General features: G+C 38.0%; 1 protein-coding gene across 1 annotated transcript in view; it reads left to right on the top strand.

Moving 5' to 3' along the window:
• Positions 1-277: 277 nt before the first annotated feature.
• LOC124603796 (ubiquitin conjugation factor E4 A) overlaps positions 278-26701 on the top strand; it is a 116939-nt gene continuing 90515 nt past the window's right edge. The window contains exons 1-2 of the mRNA XM_047136426.1: positions 278-2176; positions 18191-18385. Coding sequence (XP_046992382.1) covers positions 459-2176; positions 18191-18385 — 1913 coding nt within the window. The 5' untranslated portion in view covers positions 278-458. The remainder of the gene's footprint in view (positions 2177-18190; positions 18386-26701) is intronic.

Below are 26701 nucleotides of genomic sequence, written 5' to 3' on the forward strand. Positions count from 1 at the left end.
TACTCTAAAATTACGTATTATTTTACCCAGGAATACTGTGGTGGTGGGTGAAGGACTAGTGGTTAACTCTTGATATCGTAACAGAAAATAAGGTGTCATTTGAGTGACGCTGTTGAACTCTAGATCATTTTTAAATACAAATTCTTCAGCACTTCTGTTTGGAGTCACATCTGAAACCCGCTTACCTGGGAACACTGGCTCACACAGCATGACAGCAACATTACGTAAAGATAACATTTGTCAACAGCAGGTAGTTCTTGCCTCTTGGATATCTTTGTCACATGTTTTGTATTTGTGTCATTCAAAACATCTGTGAGTGTGTTCGAATTGTTTGTGTTGAACAAATGTTTCAAAATTAAAGGATTGCCAAGTTGTCGCAAGTTAAAATTTCTTTCATTAAGTTCTGTGAAAAATGTGCACAATTAAATAAGAAATTTGTGATTCGACCGCTAGTTATTATGGCCAACAGATTAAGTAACAACCCATTCGTTGCACTTTTCGGTTCTGTAGAAGCTGCAGAAAGATATATAAGTTTAAGAGAGAGTGGATTGTTGAGGCTATTAGAGTACCGACCGAGAGCTGAGAGGAAAGTGGTTGCCAACGAAAACAGAGGCGTTTCAAATGATCGACGACTACAAGTAGAAACAGAGAGACCTGTATTCAATGAGGAAAATAGCCCTCGTGACATGACCAAAGGAATAGAAACATGTATTACGGATTGCTCTTCCCGGATAACAGAAGAACTTAAGAAAACTGGCATTGCAAGATTGACAGAGGAAATTTTTGGCTTTACTGTGAATAAAGTTGTAGATGAAGGAAAAAGTCTTATTTTTCTTGAAGATCTTGCGTCAGAAATTGCCCCCAAAAATTGGATTGATATGGAAGTGTTGGAACAGGCATTATTCCAGAGGCTTTTGTTGGAGGAACCCAGTACATATTTGCTGAATAAAACTGTTAATCGGCTTGAGAGAAGTGTCAATCATGTGACTGAGAAAGAAGTTATTTCATATTTATTTGAATGTTATAAAAGGCTTTGTAGTCCATTAATTCCAAAGGATGTGAAAGAAGAAGAAATTGAGGAAGTTAAAAACCTGATTTTGAGAAATGCTGCAACGGCTCTTAGGCAACCTGCCCTGTTTGAAGCCCAGGAACTACATCTCCAGATTATTAACCTGTTCAGGGATACAAGCGCTCCACCTGAAGACTTCATTAATTTTTTCAGTGGCATTTCAGAACAATTTGTAAAGGATGAAAGTGAACCTATAAATGCTCTTCTGGAAGCTTTTACACCTACTCTCGATTTTATACAAGATGATGTAGCACAAAGCAATATTATTACCTTTAATCAATGTTATTTACATATTTTACAGACATTTTCTGTGAGTCCTGAGTTAGGTGCAGTACTTTTGTTGCATAGTACCCCAAAAGAGACAAGCCGTGGTAGGTTATATGCTGATACTCTGATTGGTAGTATTTTATCATTATCTTGTTTACCAAAAACTCCGAATGGGCCATATGAATTTTTCCAGGATCCTTTACAATCTCCAGATATAGAAGGAGGAAATATATGGCCAGCATTATCATTCATTTGTGAAAATATGCACAAAATATTCTATAATCTCTTGAAATCGTCAACTCAGTTGAAACATGAGACTTTATCTTGGTTGGCAAACTGTCTGCACTCAAATTCAGCTCGAGGAAAACTATGGACTGCTCACAACTTAGGCCTTGGCGCACCAGCTTGTGTTTCAGATGGCTTCATGCTTAATCTTGGCTGTGTTTTATTGCATTTGTGTCAACCAATCTGTTCAAACCTGAATGATCTAAAAGTAAATCGCATTGACCCTACCTATTGTGCTGTAAAAGTCAAAGATGATGCTGAGGCCCATTACAGAGGTGTGCACATGAAAGGACTTGATTCAGAGACATGCCTTATACCTATTGCAGAAGATGAACAGAGGCCTACTACAGAAAAATATAGTTTTGTCACAGAATGTTTTTTTATGGCACATCGAGCATTAGATTTGGGATTCAGGGTTGCTCTGGAACGTCTTATGCAATTATATCGTGAAGTAACTCAAATACAAAGAGTTTTTGTGGAAGTACAAGAACAAGGAAGCTTCCAGTCAGAAGTAGTACAGACAATACGACAACGCTTGGAAAGAGAGATGACGAGGCAAGTGCTGCTATAAATTCATATTTTTGGGATCCTATGAAAAGGAATACATATTTCTGTGAAAATTACAGTGTGTTTGTGCAATCTTTTGTAGTTACTTCAGAATGTCTTATGCATAAGCTGCTATGTAGGCAACAGGACCAATAAAATACAATCTACACACACTTGGATGAGATCTCAGTACATTTCACTCTTCACCTCGTTTGCTTACACTGCTGCTTTTAAGTTACCATATTTATATAGTTCTCCTGTTTCATTGGATACAAACCACTGCACTAACAATTGTGAAGTATTGTACATTTTCTTTCCATTTTGTCTATTGTCCCAATCATAATAGATATATTTAAATTAAGTACAATTGAAATGTTCAATGTTTTAAGGAAAAAAACTCTAAATGTGTCATTAAATGTGAAAATTTCGTAGCAATTCTGATGAAGATTACAGACAAAAGCGGTAAATGAAAGGCTTTCAAAGGATATGTGAGAATGAGCTGTATCTTTCCACTCACTAGGCCAGCTCCATGTGAACTTTCAAGTCTTGCATACAATTGTCCTACATACAATTCAAAGTTTAAAAGAGAATTAACTCTTCTGCAAGTGTTATGTGCACACAACTTATCAGGGTTAAACCTTTGTTAGCCTCTGAGTCCTTGCTATCAGTTTGCCTCTGCCCTCATGCCTTCTCCCAAAGTTATGTTTCAGTTTTGTCATCATAAAATATTGTTACTGGCTTACTCCATGACAAGTGGTCTAAGGGTTCCCACTCTCTCTCTCTCTGATTTGAATCACATTTTGTATGTGCAGGTTTGTTAAGCATTCAATAGAACATGTAAAATTTTTTAGCCTACATATTTAGTGCTTTGCTAGTAGAAGCATCATGGTGACATTTCAGAATTTTTGGGTCAGTTTGGGGGGTGTATTTCACTGGAGACTAGGGGTACTGGCACTAAATATGGCAAGATGATAGAACAGTTTGTATTGTGAGCAAAATGGCCTTGTGAAGAAGGCAGATCATACGTAAATAACCAAACCTAAGGCAAGAACAACTTAACTACAGTTCAAGTGAAAAATCTCCAATTTTGTGCAGCCTTTTATCGAAATTATGCTCCCACAAAAAACACCTTGAGACAACCAGATTACCAAAACTACACATTGACAGGTCATTTTCACTTCCTGAATCCAACAGATTTTCAAAGCATCAATATGAAAAGTTACCTGCATCAATAAAATTCGATTACGGAACTAAAATTTTCCATAGTAGACTACTTTTTCCGTGTGATAGATGGTAAAAGAAAGGGTCGAAAAATTAGATAATAAACCCCATTTTTCATTCAAGGCATGGTGAATTTATGCTTGCATATGCTATTTCTTTCCAGCAAGTACTTTGATCTAGAATATGTCGTTCCAAGATAGTGATTTTGCGTGGGAAAGTTTATTGAATGGTTGTAGACTTCCAGGGAATGAAGAAATTGTGGAAATTTCTTATTATGTAGAGAAAAGAATGCTCTTTCAAATGGTTCTTAATAAAGGATCGATTAGGCATCTCTTTTGAGATACAGCGGTTTAGATGTTACTTATTTTTGCTTCAAAATGTTTTTGCTGAATTGTACCCCGTATATAAAAGTACGAACAAACTTGTAAGATTTATAAATAAGCTGCTAGCCAACAAGGTCACAAAAGTAGAGCTTCCTAAACAACCTACATGAAGAAATTACGATTCTTAAACTCTGGAGTAGTTAAGTCATGCCAAAATTTATTGACAATGTTGAGTGCCCCTAGGAGCAAAAGTAGAGAATCAAATGGCGTAAAATTACCAAATGTGCAAAATACAAGCTGTTCAATCATCTTGCAACATTTTGTAGGTTTATCACAAGTAATCACTGAAGTCTAAAACTTGTTCAAGAATTCTACAATGTCACTGCAATATTTTGTCACTTTTCAGTTAAAGAGACTCTTACCCTCAAGGTATTCACATTTGTGAGCTAGAAATTTGTGTATTTTTCATTCAGGTCCACAAGTCTTCCCAGTACATCAAACAAGATCTGAGATGGGTTATGTGGTGTAACATTTCTAAAATTAGGCCACTTGAATAGCCCTATTGTTATTTGTATGCAGTTATTACTTTTAATTTTCTGGCTTGCTTCTTTTTCCACCTTTCTTTTACTTTGCTCTCTCTTTTCCTTCCATCTTCATGGAGTGGAAATTATAACCAGGCTCTAAATTTATAATGATGTGTCTTATGATCTTTGAGCCAGTTTTTAATGTTGCACTTTATCTTGTTCCCTGTAAAAAAAATGCACTTTCAAAGTTATCTTATGTCGTGTACTGCAGATTAATTTTATTTATTTATTTTATTTATTGCAATATGTATTCAGTAGATCCATTTTTGCATGGTAACGTATGGTTGTGGAACGAGTTAAAACATTTACTTCATTATAATATTTGTTTCCGTCAAGACAATAAAAAGAGATTGAGAATACAAATTGAAAATAATATAGTAACACAATGAGTTAGTTTTAATTACACTCACAAACAGAGGTCAAGATACTATTTTCAGGTCTTATCTAAACAATTTTTTGCAGCATAAAATGACCATCTCCTTGACTTACAGATCACCAAATTAATCTAGTTAAAGCAGCAAGATATATTGAATCAGGAATACATAATAATATATGGTAAATACTCTTAGCTGTCTCTGCTATAGAATTCTTTCAGAGAATAGAAAGCTTTTTCAAGCAAGAATTCCTTTAGCTTACTTTTAAATAGTATATTATTACCTCTTAGACACTTAATATTTCTTGGAAGTGCATTGAAGGTTTTTACGCTTATGTATTTTACATCTTTTTGCGCCAGAGACAAATTTTTCGGGTCATGGTGTATGTCACATTTCCTTCTTGTGTTATGGTGATGGTATGTTTCAGTTGTTTCATACTGAGAAGGATTGCAAATGTCATGACTGAAAAGAGATATTGTGAAGTAGTGGTTAGTTTTCCTATTTGCTTAATAAGGTTGTGACTTGAGGTTAGTGTAGACACTCCACAAGAATTCGGACAACCTTTTTCTGATTTGCAAAGACTTTTTTTGACAATGGTGAATTCCCTCAGAAATTCATTCCATAACACATAAGTGACTGGAAGCAGCCAGAGTATTTTGAGACATTGATGTCTCCAGTTTGGTAATTAACTGGATGGCAAATGTTGCTGAACTAAGTCTTTTCAGAGTTTGCTGGATGTGGTGTTCCCCATTCAGCCTGTTATCTATAAGTACACCCAATAATTTCAAATGATCTACCCTCTGTATCTGCTGGCTCTCATGTACAACGTTTACTCCTGTGGGCTTTTGTGTCCAGAATCTAAATGAATGTAAGCGGTTTTGCTGAGGTTTATTTATAGAGAATTTACTGTGAACCATTAAGGGCATCCTCAAGTAATTGTTTGGCATTTAATTCCTAGGTCCGTGGATGTCTTATTGTCTATCACAATACTTGTGTCATATGCAAACATGAAGTTGCTTGCATTGTTTGAGGACGAAGGTGGTTGTTGTTGTGGTCTTCAGTCCTGAGACTGGTTTGATGCAGCTCTCCATGCTATTCTATCCTGTGCAAGCTTCTTCATCTCCCAGTACTTACTGCAACCTACATCCTTCTAAATCTGCTTAGTGTATGCATCTCTTGGTCTCCCTCTATGATTTTTACCCTCCACGCTGCCCTCCAATGCTAAATTGGTGATCCCTTGATGCCTCAGAACATGTCCTACCAACCGGTCCCTTCTTCTTGTCAAGCTGCGCCACAAACTCCTCTTCTCCCCAATTCTATTCAATACCTCCTAATTAGTTATGTGATCTATCCATCTAATCTTCAGCATTCTTCTGTAGCACCACATTTCGAAAGCTTCTATTCTCTTCTTGTCCAAACTATTTATCGTCCATGTTTCACTTCCGTACATGGCTACACTCCATACAAATACTTACAGAAAAGACTTCCTGATACTTAAATATATGCTCGATGTTAACAAATTTCTCTTCTTCAGACACTCTTTCCTTGCCTCTCTACTTCGACCATCATCAGTTATTTTGTTCCCCAAATAGCAAAACTCATTTACTACTTAAGCGTCTCATTTCCTAATCTAATTCCCTCAGCATCACCTGACTTAATTCGGCTAGATTCCATTATCCTCGTTTTTCTTTTGTTGATGTTCATCTTATATCCTTCTTTCAAGACATTGTCCATTCCGTTCAACTGCTCTTCCAGGTCCTTTGCTGTCTCTGACAGAATTACAATGTCATCGGCGAACCTCAAAGTTTTTATTTCTTCTCCATGGATTTTAATATCTACTCCAAACTTTTCTTTTGTTTCCTTTACTGGTTGCTAAATATACAGATTGAATAACATCGGGGACAGGCTACAACCCTGTCTCACTCCCTTCCCAACCACTGCTTCCCTTTCATGCCCCTCGACTCTTATAAGTGCCATCTGGTTCCTGTACAAATTGTAAATAGCCTTTCACGCCCTGTTTTTTACCCCTGCCACCTTTAGAATTTTAAAGAGAGTATTCCAGTCAACATTGTCAAAACATTCTCTATGTCTACTAATTCTAGAAACGTAGGTTTCCCTTTCCTTAATCTTTCTTCTAAGATAAGTCGTAAGGTCAGTATTGCCTCATGTGTTCCAATATTTGTACAGAATCCAAACTGATCTTCCCCGAGGTCGGCTTCTACTAGTTTTTCCATTCGTCTTTAAAGAATTCTGTTAGTATTTTGCAGCTGTGACTTATTAAACTGATAGTTCGTCAATTTTCACGTCTGTCAATACCTGCTTTCTTTGGGATTGGAATTATTATATTCATCTTGAAGTCTGAGGGTATTTTGCCCGTATCATACATCTTGCTCACCAGATGGTAGAGTTTTGTCAGGGCTGGCTCTCCCAAAGCTATGAGTAGTTCTAATGGAATGTTGTCTTCTCCCAGGGCCTTGTTTCGCTCAGTTCTTTCAGTGCTCTGTCAAACTCTTCACGCAGTATCGTATCTCCCATTTCATCTTCAACTACATCCTCTTCCATTTCCATAATGTTGTCCTCAAGTGCATCGCCTTTGTATAGACCCTCTATATACCCCTTCCACCTTTCTGCTTTCCCTTCTTTGCTTAGTACTGGGTTTCCATCTGAGCTCTTGATATTCATACAAGTGGTTCTCTTTTCTCCAAGGTCTCTTTAATTTTCCTCTAGGCAGTATCTATCTTACCCCTAGTGAGATAAGCCTCTACATCCTTAAATTTGTCCTCTAGCCATCCCTGCTTAGCCATTTTGCACTTCCTGTCGATCTCATTTTTTGAGACCTTTGTATTCCTTTCTGCGTGCTTCATTTGCTGCATTTTTATATTTACTCCTTTCATCAATTAAATTCAATATTTCTTCTGTTACCCAAGGATTTCTACTAGCCCTTGTCTTTTTACCTACTTGATCCTCTGCTACCTTCACTACTTCATCCATCAGAGCTACCCATTCTTCTTCTACTGTATAGTATTTCTTTCCCCCATTCGTGTCAGTTGTTCCCTTATGCTCTCCCTGAAACTCTGTACATCCTCTGGTTTAGTCAGTTATCCAGGTCCCATCTCCTCAAATTCCCACCTTTTCTCAGTTTCTTCAGTTTTAATCTACAGTTCATAGCCAATAGATTGTGGTCAGAGTCCACATCTGCCCCTGGAAATGTCTTACAATTTAAAACCTGGTTCCTAAATCTCTGTCTTACCATTATATAATCTATCTGATACCTTCTAGTATCTCCAGGATTCTTCCATGTATACAACCTTCTTACAGGATTGTTGAACCAAGTCTTAGCTATGATTAAGTTATGCTCTGTGCAAAATTCTACCAGACAGCTTCCTCTTTCATTTCTTACCCCCAATCCATATTCACCTACTATGTTTCCTTCTCTCCCTTTTCCTACTCTCTAATTCCAGTCACCCATGACTATTAAATTTTAGTCTCCCTTCGCTACCTGAATAATTTCTTTTATCTCATCACACATTTCGTCAATTTTTTTATCATCTGCAGAGCTAGTTGGCATATAAACTTGTACTACTGATGTAGCCGTGGGCTTTGTGTCTATCAAGGCTGTTTTGGTTAGTGTTACAAGTCCAGATCAGTCAATTATCCAGACTGTTGCCCCTGCAACTACTGAAAAGTCTGCTGCCCCTCTTCAGGAACCACACGTTTGTCCGGCCTCTCAACAGATACCCCTTTGTTGTGGTTGCACCTACGGTACAGCCATCTGTATCGCTGAGGCACGCAAGCCTCCCCACCAACTCCAAGGTCCATGGTTCATGGGGGGGAGGACAAAGGTAGTTCATTGATATATATGAGAAATAGCAGGGGACCAATAGAAGAACCTTGTGGAACCCCATAATTTACCGTTCCCCAGTCGGACTCTACTGCTTCTACCTGTGTATTATTATAGTCTAACACTATTTTCTGTTGTCTGCCTTGTAGATAGGATGTGAGCCAGTTGCCCATTTATCCTCAGAGTCCATAGTGGCACGCTTTCTCTATAAGTATTCTGTGATTTGACACAGTAGAAGGCCTTAGACAGATCGCAAAATAAGCTCACAGGCAATGTCTTCTTGGCAAGGCATTCCAAAACGATACTGTAAATGAAACTATAGCTTCAGTTGTGGAGAGGCCTTCTCTGAATCCAACCCGGTTTTTACTAATTATTGCAAGGTTTTCTGGGTACATATTAATTTGTCAAGGACTTTAGAAAATGTAGTCAAAAGAGAGATAGGATGATAGTTTGTAACATCTGAGACATCGCCTTTTTTGTAGAGGGGCTTTACAATAGCACACTTCGTCCCATCAGGGAAGGTACCTTGTTTCAGAGAGGCATTGAATATATGAGCTAGGACTTCACTGAACTGATTGCAGCAGGTTTTTAGCAGTTTGCTGGAGATGTCGTCGACACAAGTTGAATTTTTCCTTTTTAAAGAATTGATGGTTTTTCTTACTTCCTTTGCTGTTATAGGGGCTGTACCTATCTGCTCTGTGGAGTTTGGAAATTGGCCTTTCAGTATTTTTAAGGTCTCTTCTAAGGAGCATTTGAGTCCTGTTTTCTGAGCAACACTTAAAAAGTGCTCATTAAAATTTTTTGCCACAATGTCTTGGTTTTGTACTTGTCTACTTTCATTACTGAGAACAATGTTTTGGGACCTGAGGCAATTTCCACGTCTCACTCCTTGTCACTTCCCATACTGTTTTGATTTTGTTACTAGATTTATTAATTTTGAGCATAGATACAAACTTTTTGACTTCTGAATAACTTTACTTAGTATTTTACAGTATTTTTTATAGTGATTTAGCTGGTTGTGGTTGTGGTTGTTTGAATTTTTTGTGTTGATGTACAGTTCTCGTTTGCTTTTGTATGAAATCTTAATACCTTTTTTTTAAAAGGTAGGCCTAATGTCAAATATCGGTGCTGGTGCCACTTCATCGCTGAATAGATTGTATTTTTGTATTTTTAATTGACATTTTCTAAATTATACACAGATCTCCAGTCTGTGGATCGGAGATGTGATTTAAAAGTCTGAATAGTTTCATCATTAATTGTCCTTGCTATTTTCCAATTGGGGCCACTATCATTCTCATAGATACTTGCACTTTTTGCAGTCTTTTAGTTGGCAGTTGTTGTTGTTGTATCAGGTGTCAGAGTCATGTGTTTTCTGTCTAGTAGTGTGTGTGTGTGTGTGGGGGGGGGGGGGGGGGGGAGGCATATGTGCCATCTAGGGGACTACCGAAAGTTGTGATTCTGTCTGCGTGTTCTGACCTGGCATATCATCAGGATGGCGGGCATCCCTGTTTCAAGTGTATATTATGGTGACCATGACACTGCTCATTACATCTGAAAAGAAACATAAATAACACATACAATATTTAATTCCAGCAATAAAGTAATCGCAGGAAGTAGTGGGTGTTAGATGGGGACAAATTAAATATGTGACAATCAGGATAATGACACATTCAAGACAAATATTAATCCAAAACTCAAGCACAAAAAATTATCAACTTTCAGCACAGCTATAAAATGCAGACATGAAAACCGCTTGCATAGTAAATTTCAGTTCACCTATATAGCTCAGACGAATTGCCACACAACTCGAAAACCCAGTATCACAAATTTCACTAGAACTATGTAGCTCAAATGAAGCCCTCAATGCAAGGAACCCATAAACAGCTTGAAAACCCAGTACTGCAAATTTCACTTGATTGCCAACACACTCAAACTGTCAAAGCCGTTATACAAACCTCCACTTGCTCAATTTATGTAAAACTAAGTCTCACTTACATAACTGATATTAAAAAGTAACTGGACCAGCAATGGTAAACCAGTATCGACGATACCTACTAGCCAAAATCCGACACAGTTACAAAAGACTAACAAGAAAACCCCCGAAATTCATCGAACCTTTGCATCATCATCATCGTCATCATCAATTTCAGTACATATCTTAACTCACTGCAACAAGAAATGACTTGCTTTGAGATTACTCTGTTATATCTCTTGCTGACAAAAAAAAAATTAATAAATTTCCGACTGTAAGAAGCACACAGCACTAATAACACCAAACACAAGCACAAAGCCATCACCCACAATACACAAAATCAAAGTAACTAACTAGCAAACCCATATAAATTCTTCCATGGACAACCTCTGACCTGTACGTTGTATCTCAATGGACATCCATTTATGTTTGGCCTGATAAAACAAACAATTGAAAATACGGTATAGAATAATGTCAATATTATGAAAGGGGTAGATTGCTACACAGATTATAAAGGAGGCATTGAGTCACAGACAGGCACAACAAAAAGACTGCTAAACATGTGAGCTTTTGGCTAAAAGGCCTTCATTTTCTACATTAGAGGAAGACCTTTTGGCCAAAAGCTCACGTGTATAACAGCCTTTTTGTTGTGCCAATCTGCAATTCAACTTATCTGTATGAAGAGTAACAGTCTATCCTTTTCATGGTACTGTCATTACCGTAATAAAAGTCAGTCCATAAACGGCAGTCTGGCTAGTTTTCGTCCATACATTCTGTGGGTTTATGAATCTGTTTGGTATTCATTTCTTTGTTAAAGAATGGTAGAATTTTTTTACTATGCATTTTTCTCATAGCTCCTATATTTGTTCCAGTGCATTACTAAAACTTGTACTCAATTTCTGAAATTTCAGTGGTGTTTTACTAAGGACTGCAAATGTTGAAGAATCTGTCTTTTTTGTTTTGTATATCATAGTTGCATTGGTTAGTTACATGTTATATGGATCATTTTGCACAATAGATTGTAATGATGTGGAACGAGTCATTTTACATTCGCATTGGAAATTAATTTGTGCATTTGATTACAATCTGAACATTTCTAAGTTTTTTCCATTAAAAGGAGAAAAAATAAATGCAGACGTGAGTTTGTAACTCCTACACATCACCTTTTACATAATATGGTAATACTGAATAGAAAGAGTTGTCAAGGAGAAACTTTCTCAGTTTGTTATCAGATTTTACTTTTCTGTGTGTAAGACATTTTTATATCACTGGGAAAATGGTCAAACATTTTTGTTGCAGCATTGTGTATCCCTTTTGTGCTAAAGACAACTTTAATGTGGAGTAAAGAAAGTCGTTCTTCCTTCTGGTACTGTAATTATCTACCTCATTGTTCCTTTTGAAATGTAGTGGATTATTTGCAACAAACTTCATGAGGGAATAAATATACTGTGAAGCAATAGTTGAAATGCCCAACTCCTTAAACAGATGTCTACAAGATGATAGTGAGTGCCACATATTACTCTTACATCACGTTTTTGTGCAATGAAGACTTTCTTAAAGCCGAGTTACTCCAGAACGTTATTCCGTATGACATTATTGACTGAAAATATGTCAACTTACTGATTTGCCTCTCCCCAAGATTTGCAATGATTGTAAGTGCAAATGTGGCTGAACTAAGTTGTTTTAAGAGTTTCAAAATGTGTTTTTTTTTTCCAATTTAAGTTCTCATCAATATGGGTCCCTAAGAATTCTGAAGTTTCCACACTGTTTACTAATTCCTTGCCATATGTTACACTTATCATTGGTGTAGTACCTCTAGTCGTGCGGGAATGAATATGTTGTGTCTTTTTAAAACTGAGTCTGAGACCATTCACAGAAATCCAACCAATGATACTTTTAAGAACTTTGTTTACCATTTCTCCGGTTTCTGTACATACACGTGGATTGGTTGCAATGCTAGTGTCATATGCAAAAACAACTAATTCTGCTTGTTATATACTAGACAGAAGTTCATTAACAAATATGAGGAACAGTAGAGGAACTAAGACTGAACCTTGGGGAATCCCATATGTGATTTCTCCCCAGTCAGAATTATGTCCCTGTACTATATTGCTTGAATTACTGAGTACAACTTACTGCTTTCTTTTGTATGGCTATACCATCAATCCCATAAAAGTAAATTGATCTAGGTGAATACTGTGATTCACATAGCCAAATGCCTTAGAGAGTTTGTAGAAAATACCAAGTGGCACTATTTTATTATTTAACACTTGTAGAATGTAGTGAGTGAATGTGTAAATGGCATTATCAGGAGAATAACCCTTCTGAAACCCAAACTGTGGTTTGCTAAGGATACTATTGTTGCTAAGGTGAGATACTATTCCAGAATGCATCACCTTAAAAATGTTAGAAAATGATGTCAGCAGCCGGCCGGGGTGGCCGAACGGTTCTATGCACTACAGTCTGAAACCGTGCAACCGCTATGGTCACAGGTTCAAATCCTGCTTCGTTCATGGATGTGTGTGATGTCCTTAGGTTAGTTAGGTTTAAGTAGTTCTAAGTTCTAGGGGACTGATGACATCAGAAGTTAAGTCCCAGTAGTGAAACATGTTGGTAGTTGTTGACATCTCTCTTATCACCTTTCTTAGAGAGTAATTTAACAATGGCATATTTCAGTTTGTCTGGAAAAATGCCTTGAGTTAGTGATGCATTACATGTCTCAGATAAGACTGGGCTTATTATATGGGAACAAATTTTTGGTTCTCTATTGGAAACACCCTCAGAACCAGATAAACTTTTATTTTTGAGAGAATGTGTTGTTTTCTTAATTTCAGAAGGAGAAGCTGATGACACACTCATATGATTGAATTTTGTGACAAGAACATTTTCAATATATTGCTGTGATTTTGCTCTTGAACTGTTTTCCCTATGCTTTGTACTATATTTAATAAATGGTTATTAAATACATTTGCTACCTGTGACTCATTATTTATAGTCCTTCCATTCAATTTAATAATGATGATATCTTGTTCTGTGGCTGATCGTCCTGTCTCTCATTTCACTACATGCCATATAGTCTTAAGTGTTGTCGGAAGTACTGATATTATGTGCACTTTCCTTTGTTTTTGAATAACAGTTCTTACTAATTTTGAGTAGTTTTTGTACTGTGCAACTACTACATGATCCCTACTTATTCTCGCCAAAGATACATTTCCTTTTCATCTCACAAGATACGTTAATCCCTTTAGTGATCCACAGTTTTTTACATGACTGTTTAGTGTCCTTTCTGATTACCTTACGCGGAAAGCTGTTTTTAAATAATGATATGAATTTGTCATGAATTTGCTTATCTTTTGAACCACATTCTCGTGATGATAAGACATGGATTCTACATAAAGGTCTAGAAGGAAAGTGGCAGCGAAATGCCATAATTTACAATCCCAAACAAAATAAAAAAAAGCCCAAAAAATCGTGGCCACCAAAACAGTAATGGCCACAGTGCTTTGGTATTGAAAGGCTGTCCTACTTATTGACTTAATGTACAGGGCAGAGACCATAATTGCAGCGGCCTGCTGTCAGGCCCTTCACCAGCTGTACCATGCTGTTGAAACCAATGGTAGACATTATTATGTAGTGGCACTCTACCTCTTCACCATAACACTTGCTGCTCACATTCTGCCTCATTGATGAAGGATTTGCTTTGACAATTTAAGTGGCAAGGTTTTGAACATCCTCCTTTTTCCAAATTGGACTATATTTTGGGTGGGAAGCCCTATGGCAACAACAACAAACTGAAAGAGGACATTAGGGACTGGTTCAACAACTTTGCAGCAATTGAGTACACAGAAGGCATAGGAAAGACTGTGTTTTGAAATCAGTTTTCTTTCATTATCATGAATAAAAATGTTTGGTGACCCATAGAATAACCCTAATACTAGGATATACATTCCACGTGGGAAAAATATATCTAAAAACAAAGAAGATGTGACTTCCAAACGAAAGTGCTGGCAGGTTGATAGACACACAAACAAACACAAATATGCACACAAAATTCTAGCTTTCGCAACCAACGGCTGCTTCATCAGGAAAGAGGGAAGGAGAGGGAAAGACGAAAGGATGTGGGTTTTAAGGGAGAGGGTAAGGAGTCATTCCAATCCCGGGAGCGGAAAGACTTACCTTAGGGGGAAAAAAGGACAGGTATACACTCGCATACACACACATATCCATCCGCACATACACAGACACAAGCAGACATTTGTAAAGGCAAAGAGTTTGGCCCAAATCTTAACAAGCCTGACAGAAAAATGTACTCACCTGAAATTCCAATGATTGTTCTGAATAATACATCAATAAAATGGTAAAACTGTCCTCAATCCAAAGATTGGTTTGAACATCACAGTGCTTAACTAGGCATGGTCCTGTTGGATATGGTATACCATTGCCTTCCTCTGACATTTGAACAGCTATTTGTAGGAGGACCTGCAGTTTAATGCAGACTCCCAACTATGATGCACCTCAGCATTTGTCATATCAACAAACATTTCCAGAATGAAGCAATAAGTGACAGACAAAAATCCAAGGATTGACCAGCAATTGATCATGAGATCTTTGGGTCTGTAGTCTGGCACTTTGCCACAAAGCCACACAACACATTAATATTTCATCACAATGTGTCAGTCGAAACTGGATAGTCAGGTTCTTCTACTGCCTGTACCTGTTCAATATTGAGTTGAAATTTGGCAAGAAATCTTACAAACTCAACTATTAAATGATGCATTTCTACACGCTGAAGTAGTGACTGTGCAATGTTTTTCTGTCACATTTGTAACTAACGCAGGCTTATCAACAACTGTCTCTTGCGTGTCCACACAATCATTTTATCTCTGGTTTGAAGGCATGTATGCAGGCTAGTTCTTTTTAAATGTGTGTTTTTAAGTTTCCACATGCCTGCAGTAAATTTAGTGCTCCCGGAGCATATCCCCCACCCCCTCCCAATCTAACCTGTGATACAAAACAGTTAATAGAATATGTGCAACACGAGGGAGATGCTTAGAATTTGATAGTGCAAGTTTCAGAGTTATTGCTTGCTCAGTAACAAATGTAGTGTTTTACAAGTCATCAGTAGTGATGACTGCTCCATTTCTATAAATATTTCTTTTTTAACATGTATTACCATTTTTGTCACACTGGACTCGCATTCGGAAGGACGACGGTTCAATCCCGCGTCCGGCCATCCTGATTTAGGTTTTCCGTGATTTCCCTAAATCACACCAGGCAAGTGCTGGGATGGTTCCTTTCAAAGGGCACGGCCGACTTCCTTCCCCATCCTTCCCTAATCCAACGAGACCGATGACCTCGCTGTTTGGTCTCTTCCCCCTAAACAACCCCCCCCCCCCCCCCAACCATTTTTGTGCCCTCACAAGGTGTCTTCATTTTCCCATCCTTGTATATGTACGTGGCCACAAAACTGCATAAAAAGCAATGCCTATCTCTGAAAGACACTGCTTGAATTGCAGTGTAAATTTAGCCTTAAATTTCAAAGCAAATTCAGAAATATTGCTGAATATTATTGGAACAAAATGCCATGGATATTTACATGGTCTATTCTTGAGTACCTGGTACAGACTTCAGTATGTTGAGCTAGCTGATACAAGTTGGCTTTGTTGACAGAGTTAAATGAGAATGGATCCTGAGTACACAATTCCAAATAAGCATTAGTATGACTCTCTTTCTTTCTTTTGCTGTTGGTAGTGGTAAGGATGCACTTGCTCAGTTTTTCCTGTGGATAACTTGTGCATTTGTGCCTCATTAGCATGGAAGTCGAAGAGCTTGTTTTGTATCAGTAAACGAATTCAGAGCTACTACACTGCAGAGATATAAGTACCATTGAAAATAACTTCACTGTTATGTCTGAGTAAGGACTCGAGGGCCTTTAAAGTATGCTTATGGATCTAACCACTTGCCAGGAGTGAGAAGTATTTTTAAGTTGGCTTTTCATGCAGAGAGATTTATAAGTCTTTAGCATACGTTGAATAGTTATTACACCATGCCAAATGTGAATGCAGTATATTTGATTTTTTGAGAGACTATAGTAGCCTTTGGGTGCTTTAGATACTAATTAACTGTGCATTTTTAAAACTTGTGATAACTTCTTGGCTTCCAAACTTGGTAGGTGAGAAGTCTCATTGTGTTTCAAGCCGTCTTATTTGGCATTTACTTCTAATAGTTAAGATCCAAAGTGAGAATCATCTTTGCTTGGCGGCTATCACAAAATAATACAGAAATACTAAGTTCAATAGTCTAGTCTATAGATACGAAGATGAAAAAATTGTGGAGGAAATGTTACTATAATCTTAGGCTAGGTAGTTCAATTCTGATAACTCATGGAGCACTGACACTCTATGAAGCACAAAGACGTGTTTTAAAAACCAGGTATCATGTGGGTTGGTTGGTTTATTCAGAGGAGGGGACCAAACAGCAAAGTCATCAATCCCATCGGATTAAGAAAGGACAGGAAAGGAAGGCAGCCATGCCCTTTCAAAGGAACCATCCCACAGTTACCTAAAGCAATTTAGAGAAATGACGGAAAACCTAAATCAGGATGACCGTATGCGTTTTTGAACCGTCGTCCTCCTGAATGCGAGTCCAGTGTGCTAACCACTGTGTCACCTTGCTCGGTATGTCATGTGGGCACACCAATATTACAGCCATAACAATGTGATACAAGTGCAAGCTATTAACACAATTCATTTTTGTGCACTAACACATCTTATCCATTTATGATTATTGTGTATGTGTGTGGACACAATAAAATTTTAGTACATGAAATTAATTATGCTGCCCTTTTATCTATAAATTTCTAAATTAAAAATCCTTTGTGAAACAGATTCGGCAAGAAAGAGCATTTTCAATAATTGTATTTGTATGTAACTGTGCTAGCTGACATTACATCAGTGGGGAGGGGGTGGGGGGGTGGAAAATTTTTCATAGAATAATTCAAGATTTATTAAATAAAAATGTATGGAATGTAGAAACGTTTAGTTTTGTTCTAGGCTGTATGTTGCAAATTATCACTCTTATTGAACTGTGATTATTTCCAACAAATTTTACAGGAGAATGTGTATGTTGTGAAGTACACGGAGATGTACGAAAGATGAGGGAATATGTGCACCGCATGTAATTGCATGGTTCCTTAGTACGAGTAACCTACATATCAGATGCACTGTTTAAATAACATAACCACTTACATGCAGTGATGCAGTGTTGTGTTAAAAAAGGACCATTTACACACTGAAGGAAGAGAAGCGATATCTGTGGGGGCTGAGTGACTTCTAGTATAGTGAAGATAGGAAAATAATGAATTCATTTCATAATGTGTTTCAGTACAGCATGAAAATGAATGTCACACACTGAGTTCTCTTCTTCTCTTGTTCACCTCTCCCCTGTTCCTCTCCTCACTCTGTAGATGTAGAAGTAGTTAGAGTTTTGTGTAATTGTGATTGACAGAAACTGAATTTATGGTTGTTGATGTTCTGTCAACAACAATACCCTACTTTATACTAACATTTGGCGGTTTATAAAGGATGCTAAAACATTAAGTGATTATGGCATCACCACTTAATTTTTCTGTGTCTTTTTTGAATTGCCGTAACTTTCAAATATCTCACAACATGAGAAAAAGGTCTTACTGGTATGTTCTGTGCAATAGATGTTTCAGCATACGGGCAGCATTGTTGGAACCTCATTCACTGTCACTTATGGTGCAGTTTCATGTGGCGACAGCTGTATGGCTGGTGCAGGTGGCCACTGATGCAGCTAATGAGACCGAACGAATATCATTCATGCCAGCCAAGTTGCGAGACATCACCTTTCCATTGCCAGAACAGGTGCCATCAACACTAAGGTTTGTATATGTATATAAATATTTGAAATCTTTCTGTGTAGATGCTTGATTAGTTTTTAAGTAATTTGTGTTCTTCATGATATGGACTATACTAACACCTTTAAAAATAGAACAGAAAAATCCCAAATAAAGGCACCCAAGTGAATTAAAACACGAATTTCACACGAAGGTACAGTAATGATAGAATCTTTTAGGAGTTAAGAAAAGAAAGGGAATACAAATTTGAAGCAGTCAGTACGATCAGAAGTGAAGGCAAGTTGATAGATATTATATTCAGATGCTAGAATAATTAATAATGAAGTTGCACGTATACCTATTAACTTTCTGAGATAACAGATAATTCTTTGGAAATACCTGTGATTTACAAAGGTAATATCAGCTAAAAGAGGTAGGAGAAAGAAAGGTAAATCCATAAGGAGTTACTGCTAAATACAAATCAGTCAAGATGCTTTCAGCAAGGGGAGATTATACTACTGCAACAGCGAATGGAATTGTAGTAGGTGAAAGAGAAATGGCAGGTTGGATTAAACTGTAATGAAGACAAGCAAGTTAATCTTGTATGCTGGTGCAGAACACATGTTACAAAAAGCAGGTATCCATTTTTCAAATGCAGCCCTGCCAATGCATTGTCCTTTTATGCCTTGTGTATGCGATACTACCACCGTCTGTATGTGTGCATGTCGCTATCCGATTACTTCTGTCACCTGAGTGTAAATCTGAGCCATACATAGTTCCTCTGTGCACTCCTACCCTGAGCTAAAGGTTTGAACTTCCTCATTGACAAAGGACATTGCTGTTTCTCTGTCTAGTTTGCTGAACATATCAATCTTTTGCTTGTTATTTGTAATTCACTGTTGCTAAATTTAGGTGACAAAAGTCATGGAATAGCGATATGCACATATACAGATGGCTGTAGTATCGTGTACACAGGGTATAAAAGGCAATGCGTTGGCAGAGCTGTCATTTGTACTCAGATGATTCATGTGCAAAGGTTTGGAATGTGATTATGGCCGCACAATGGGAATTAGATATTGAACACGGAATAGTAGTTGGAGTGAAACACATGGGACGTTCCATTTCAGAACTTGTTAGGGAATTCAGTATTCTGAGATCCACATCATCGAGAGTGTGCCGAGAATACCAAATTTCAGGCATTACCTCTCACCATGTTCAATGTGGTGACAATGGCCTTCACTTAATGACCGCAAGCAGCAATGTTTGTTTAGAATTTTCAGTGCTAACATCCAAACAACACTGCATGAAATAACTGCAGAAGTCAATGTGGTAAGTACAGGGTGTTTCAAAAATGACTGGTATATTTGAAACGGCAATAAAAACTAAACGAGCAGCGATAGAAATACACCGTTTGTTGCAATATGCTTGGGACAACAGTACATTTTCAGGCGGACAAACTTTCGAAATTACAGTGGTTACAATTTTCAACAACAGATGGCGCTGCAAGTGATGTGAAAGATATAGAAGACAACGCAGTCTGTGGGTGCGCCATTCTGTACGTCGTCTTTCTGCTGTAAGCGTGTGCTGTTCACAACGTGCAAGTGTGCTGTAGACAACATGGTTTATTCCTTAGAACAGAGGATTTTTCTGGTGTTGGAATTCCACCGCCTAGAACACAGTGCTGTTGCAACAAGACGAAGTTTTCAACGGAGGTTTAATGTAACCAAAGGACCGAAAAGCGATACAATAAAGGATCTGTTTGAAAAATTTCAACGGACTGGGAACGTGACGGATGAACGTGCTGGAAAGGTAGGGCGACCGCGTACGGCAACCACAGAGGGCAACGCGCAGCTAGTGCAGCAGGTGATCCAACAGCGGCCTCGGGTTTCCGTTCGCCGTGTTGCAGCTGCGGTCCAAATGACGCCAACGTCCACGTATCGTCTCATGCGCCAGAGTTTACACCTCTATCCATACAAAACTCAAACGCGGCAACCCCTCAGCACCGCTACCATTGCTGCACGAGAGACATTCGCTAACGATATAGTGCACAGGATTGATGACGGCGATATGCATGTGGGCAGCATTTGGTTTACTGACGAAGCTTATTTTTACCTGGACGGCTTCGTCAATAAACAGAACTGGCGCATATGGGGAACCAAAAAGTCCCATGTTGCAGTCCCATCGTCCCTGCATCCTCAAAAAGTACTGGTCTGGGCCGCCATTTCTTCCAAAGGAATCATTGGCCCATTTTTCAGATCCAAAACGATTACTGCATCACGCTATCTGGACATTCTTCGTGAATTTGTGGCGGTACAAACTGCCTTAGACGACACTGCGAACACCTCGTGGTTTATGCAAGATGGTGCCCGGCCACATCGCAAGGCCGACGTCTTTAATTTCCTGAATGAATATTTCGATGATCGTGTGATTGCTTTGGGCTGTCCGAAACATACAGGAGGCGGCGTGGATTGGCCTCCCTATTCGCCAGACATGAACCCCTGTGACTTCTTTCTGTGGGGACACTTGAAAGACCAGGTGTACCGCCAGAATCCAGAAACAATTGAACAGCTGAAGCAGTACCTCTCATCTGCATGTGAAGCCATTCCGCCAGACACGTTGTCAAAGGTTTCGTGTAATTTCATTCAGAGACTACGCCATATTATTGCTACGCATGGTGGATATGTGGAAAATATCGTACTATAGAGTTTCCCAGACCGCAGCGCCATCTGTTGTTGAAAATTGTAACTACTGTAATTTCGAAAGTTTGTCTGCCTGAAAATGTACTGTTGTCCCAAGCATATTGCAACAAACGGGGTATTTCTATCGCTGCTCGTTTAGTTTTTATTGCCGTTTCAGATATACCGGTCATTTTTGAAAGACCCTGTAAGATGAACATATCCGTTAGGGCAATGTGGGGAAATTTGATGCTAATGGGCTATGGCAGCAGACGATTGGTGCGAGCGCCTACACTAACAGGATGACATCACTTGCAGTGCCGCCTTTCCTGCGCTTGTGACCATATTGGTTGGACCCTAGATGACTGAAAAACTGTGTCCTCGTTAGATGAGTCCCAGTTTCAGTTGGTAAGAGCTGGTGATAGGATTTGAGTGTGGCACGGATCTCATGAAGCCATGGACCCAAGTTTTCAGCAAGAAACTATCCAAGCTAGTGGTGGCTCCATAGTAGTGTGGGCTGTGTTTACATGGAATGAACTGGGTCCTCTGGTCCAACTGAACCAATCAGTGACTGGAAATGGTTATGTTCAAATACTTGGAGAGCATTTGCTGCATAATTGATATGATTCAGGCAGTGTAGGAAAAAATCTTACCTTCATAGTCTTGGACTTTATTGAATTTAGCATATGTTAAAATGAAGAACTAAGTAAGGAACACAATTTTTTTCCTTTTCTCCAAAAAAAATTTCTACTCTGAGATACAGCCCTCGAAAGATGACAGTGTGCATACCATTTATAAGATGCAAATTTTAGGAAAAATTTTAAAATGCTGTGTCTCTGGAACAGTTCTAGATTTTTTGTTGGGTTTTTTATTTGAAAGATAATTGCTTTATGATTACAAAGAAATCCTCCATTTGGTCTTACCTGTCGAAGTTCTTTTACTGTAGCGTTCTGAACTTTTTTTTATAATTTATGGATTTTTTTTTTTTCTAAATACCAATCCATAAAATTTTGATTTTTTTCTATTGATCAGTACCAAATAGTCTATATTCCCTGAAAAGGAGAGTTTCCACTTTTAGGTTGAACAAGTTTTATAAGCAACTGAAATTTTTGCCATACATAAAACCTGTTTTATAACTACATTATCACATAACAGTATCATAAAAATCAAAACCTAGCCTTATTTAACATAATTTTAGTTTTGGAAGATGAGGAAGTGACTCATTTTTCAAGCATTTTAAATGGTACCAAAATGTATGTGAAAGGTCCAAAGACTTAAAGGTTTCAGTTTATACAACTTCTATGCACTCTGTTTTGCACTGAAATTAGCCAGTCACTGAACTAAAAATGTGTTCCACTGCTTCAGTATCTTTATTTGATATAGAGTGATGCCTTCCTGTTGAACCAATAGGAACTGGATCACTTACAATCTTCAAAACATTGTGAACAGGAAGGGAGCACTGATGGCATTCTTGCTGTCCTTCACCTGGAAACCTATATCCAGCAGCTGCTCCATGCAGGGCATAAAGTTGACTACAGTTTCATTTAACTCATAACTGGTGTCTATAATGTGCAATCCACCGGTCACATTCATACACACATGCCACAAACATCCCCCATCTCAGGTCGTGAATCTGAATATTATCCTGCTCTTTCTGAGATGTTGGCGGAATGAACGAAGATTTCTTCTTTCTTGCTCCTTAAAGTCCGTGCAATATGAGTTTGCCCATCACTTTGAGTCCAAAAATGTGTCTTCTGACTTTCTTTCACAGGTGTAGTTTGTTTGGACCATTCTTCTTTTGTCTGCTCATGGAATTCTTCGGTTTTCTCTTTGGGTAAAAGAATGAGGGCTGTGGATGTGTAAGATTTCATGACTCTCATAAAATCCTCAGCATTCTTAATCGCAGCTGTATTTGGCCTGGAAAGATTATGTTTGGTAGCATGGTGCTTTAGCAGGCCACCTACACCATCACAAGGCCCCTGCCCGTGACCAGTAGCACTGCATACCCAGTCAGTTGGCACAAGGTGACTTGCCCAATTCAAACAGCTGGTAACAATTTTTAAAATGACTAGGAGCACCGTCATAAATAATGATGATCTTCTCTGCCCCTGTTTGCAGTTGAAGAATTTTGTGCATTGCTAGCAAAGCATGTGTCAAATCATGTTCTGTGTCATCACTTATAACTGCAATACTTGTAGTCTTGTTTTGAAAATATGTCACTCCTGTAAAAATTGAAACCTGGTCATTACTCCAATGATACCCTTGTACTTCTTGTGATAGAGTTACAGAGCAGTTCTCAGCAAAATCACAGTGAAGCACTAAACATAGTTCTTCAGCCTGTACACACCCTTTCGCTTCTGCAATGTGTTGTTGTTGCCGTTTCTTCAGATGCTGGTGTGTTACTGCTTTCACTGACCATTTACCAAGTTCATCAGTGAAACTGTCAAAGGCAACAGTTTTCTTAATTAGTTTATTTTCCTCCCATGTCGCATATGTAGTTTCTGCAAAGTTATCTGCTACGCCTTCCAGGCCAAGTGTGTTTAAAGACAGTCCTTCCTTTCCAGGGCAGTCACCACATTCTTGAAACAAACAAGTCTCTCGCATTACGTTACAGACTACTAATGACTTCACACACCCAACCAAGTTTTCATATGTAACGTGCTCCAGTAAGTTCTTCAAAGTTATCACACAAAGTTCAAAATTTGTGCAGTACACACATAAACAGACGTCACTAGGTGGGTGTAGAACTACCCACTTAGTTCATAGTGCATACAGTTTTGATCTTCCAATATGTGAAGTTGTGTAGCTGCTTTTATAAATTGCAAAAGTTTCATTAATACTGCGAGTCATGTACCTCTTCACTTTCACAACTTTTTGACCTTCAACTGTTACAGTATAGTGTCCTTTTTTTTTTTTTGCGTTCTGGTGAGAACAGCCCCATTTATCTTCCAGATAAAATGACTGCACTATTTGAACTTGAGCTGCTTCTACAGGATGACCATAATAGGGACCTGGTCTTCCAAGGACTCCTTTTACAGACTTCATGTTTTTTGATTTGCCTACCATGTGCTTTGATACTGATGAAATGTGGTTCAAAACTGTTTTCTTTGAAAATGTTTCTGGAATAATAGTTAAAACTTGTACCTTTCACTGTCGGATGCACGATATTCGACAGCTAAATTGGTATTTGTGAAAAATTCCTGGCAAAAGGTGCAAGAGAGCTTTGGTTTATTTTCTTCTGAAGATGGAATTTCTACTTTGAAGAGTGTGGTCAGTTTTGCTGTAGTGTATTCATCCATAGCTTTAGTAATTTCTCTGTGCTTTCTTGATGCGTAGAGCTTATGACTCGACTTCACTGACCATGGTTTCTTAACAGGACTAGCACCCACCTCTGTAGTTGACTGATTCAGGGTATTTAATCCTTCCTCTATTGATGCAAAATCTGCACCATGGCAGGCTTCACCTTGTTCAGATAGTATCATTGTTGTTATTCTGTCAAAACATTTAGAACACAAAAAGCTGTCACTGGAAACATCTTCACTTTGAAACAGAGTCTTCAAATGAGAACACTTATTCTCAACCTGAACAAAGTCTGTACTTTTTGTTTGTCTTGTATATCACTCTTTTATGGATATGCAAATAGTCAGCACACTTCACTCTCCTGTGACCCCAGTCGGAAGACATTTCAAACAGTCCTTTTCATAACACACACTGCAACTGTGTCAACTGATAAATTACTCATGAAATCACAGAACTCACTGGATGGTCTCAGATTTCTTAGAAGCCTCTTCAGTAAACAATGTAGCACTGAACAACTACAATACAGACTCCTGCAATGAACATCCACAACAAAGAAACTGACAAGAAACAAGAACAAAGTGTAAGAAATATCTGCAACAATGAAAGTGAAAAGAAATAACTGCAACAAAGACAATAGAAATAAACATTGCAACAAAGAAATTAATAAGAAACAACTTCAGTGAAGAAGTTAAAAAAAATAATTTTTCAAAATAAAACCTGTCCAACTTTAAAGTGGACGCTTTCCTTTACAGAGAATGTAGTACTACAAGGTACTAATCAATAGAAAAAAATCTAACTTTTCTGGATTGGCATTTGTGGAAATAAAATCTCTAAATTATAAAAAAAATTCAAAAGGCGACAGTAAAAGAACTTTGAAAGATATGTCAAAATGGAGGATACTACTGTAATCATAAAGCAATTACCTTTCAAATAAATAAATAAATAAAAACACTAACAAAATATCTAGAACTGTTACAGGGATACAGCATTTTAAAATTTTGTTCAAAATTTCCATTTTCAAAATGGTGTTCACAGTGTCATCTTTGGAGGCCTATATCTTGGGTTGGGAATTTTTTTGGAGAAAATAAAAAAAATATGTGTTTCTAACTTACTCCTGAATTTTAACATATGCTATATTCAATAACATCTGAGACCTCCCTGTCTGAAGTGATTGGATTATGCCAGATGTAATTTTGATGTATGACGATGCGCCATCTCACTGGCCCACGATTGTCTCCAGTTGGTTTGAAGAACATTCTGGACAATTTGAGGGAGTGATTTGGCCACCCAGGATGCCCAACATGAATCCCGTCAAACAATTATGGGACATAATCTAGAGGTCAGTTCATGTACAAAATCGTATACTGGCAACACTTTCACACTTACAGATGACTATAGAGGTAGCATGGTTAGTGGGCAAAAGAGGACCCGACATGCTGTTAGGAAGTATCCTATGACACTTTTCACCTCAGTGTATTTCAAAAGTTACTGGTACATTGTTGTTGATGTTACCATTAATCCTTTTGCTGCTGTGGGTTTGTGTATACATGCTGCTACACCATTTCCCCAGGTGTTTCCTACAGTGCTATGGATATCTGTTTACGTCCTGAGCAGCCGACCTCTCACTGCTGCGAATGAGTTACTTCCATGTCGCGGTGATTAAAGAAGCTTTGAGTATTTATCATACAACATATGTGCCTCATTGTGTGGTCTCATTTCTAAAAACCTTGTTTCGATACACTGAATTGTTTATGAGGTATGACGAATGTTAAGACCACATGATTCATGATGCACAGAGATGTGAATGGGTGGGTGGCGCATGACTGTCCATCAGATATGAAACACAATAACTTGAGAATGAAATGAGACATTATTCTGCTCTCAGTTTTAAATAAAATTTTGATGTCTTACCTACATTTCATTCACTGCGATTTATTAGCTAAAATCAACCATACACAAAATTTACACAATGCATTTCTACCTCTATAAACTCTGTAAGTATGATGGATAGCAAAAAGAAATTCATTTCTTTATTGAGTGGAGATATCAGACTGTAAGATGTGCAAAAATCAAATTGGATGATAATTATTTTGTATGGGTTAGAATGCCATCTCTCAACACAGGCACCAGCATTTGGTGAGCAGTACGTCCATAACAAAAGCTGCTCTCACCAAGGAGCGTAGAGAGCACTTTTGTATCAGCAAAAAGGTTTATGCTATTAATTAAAACAGTAGATGCAACTTATCTGACCTGACCTCCAACTTCAACTGAGATACCTCAATTCCTTCAAAATGTTCTTTCAGCATAGTGTCATAAAACAAGTTGTACTGTGCTCTCATATCAGACCTGACAGGATTAGTCATGGAAGCTATCCCCCACCAAACTA

This window comes from Schistocerca americana, chromosome 1 (genome assembly GCF_021461395.2).
Source record: "Schistocerca americana isolate TAMUIC-IGC-003095 chromosome 1, iqSchAmer2.1, whole genome shotgun sequence".
Taxonomy (NCBI): Eukaryota; Metazoa; Arthropoda; class Insecta; order Orthoptera; family Acrididae; genus Schistocerca; species Schistocerca americana.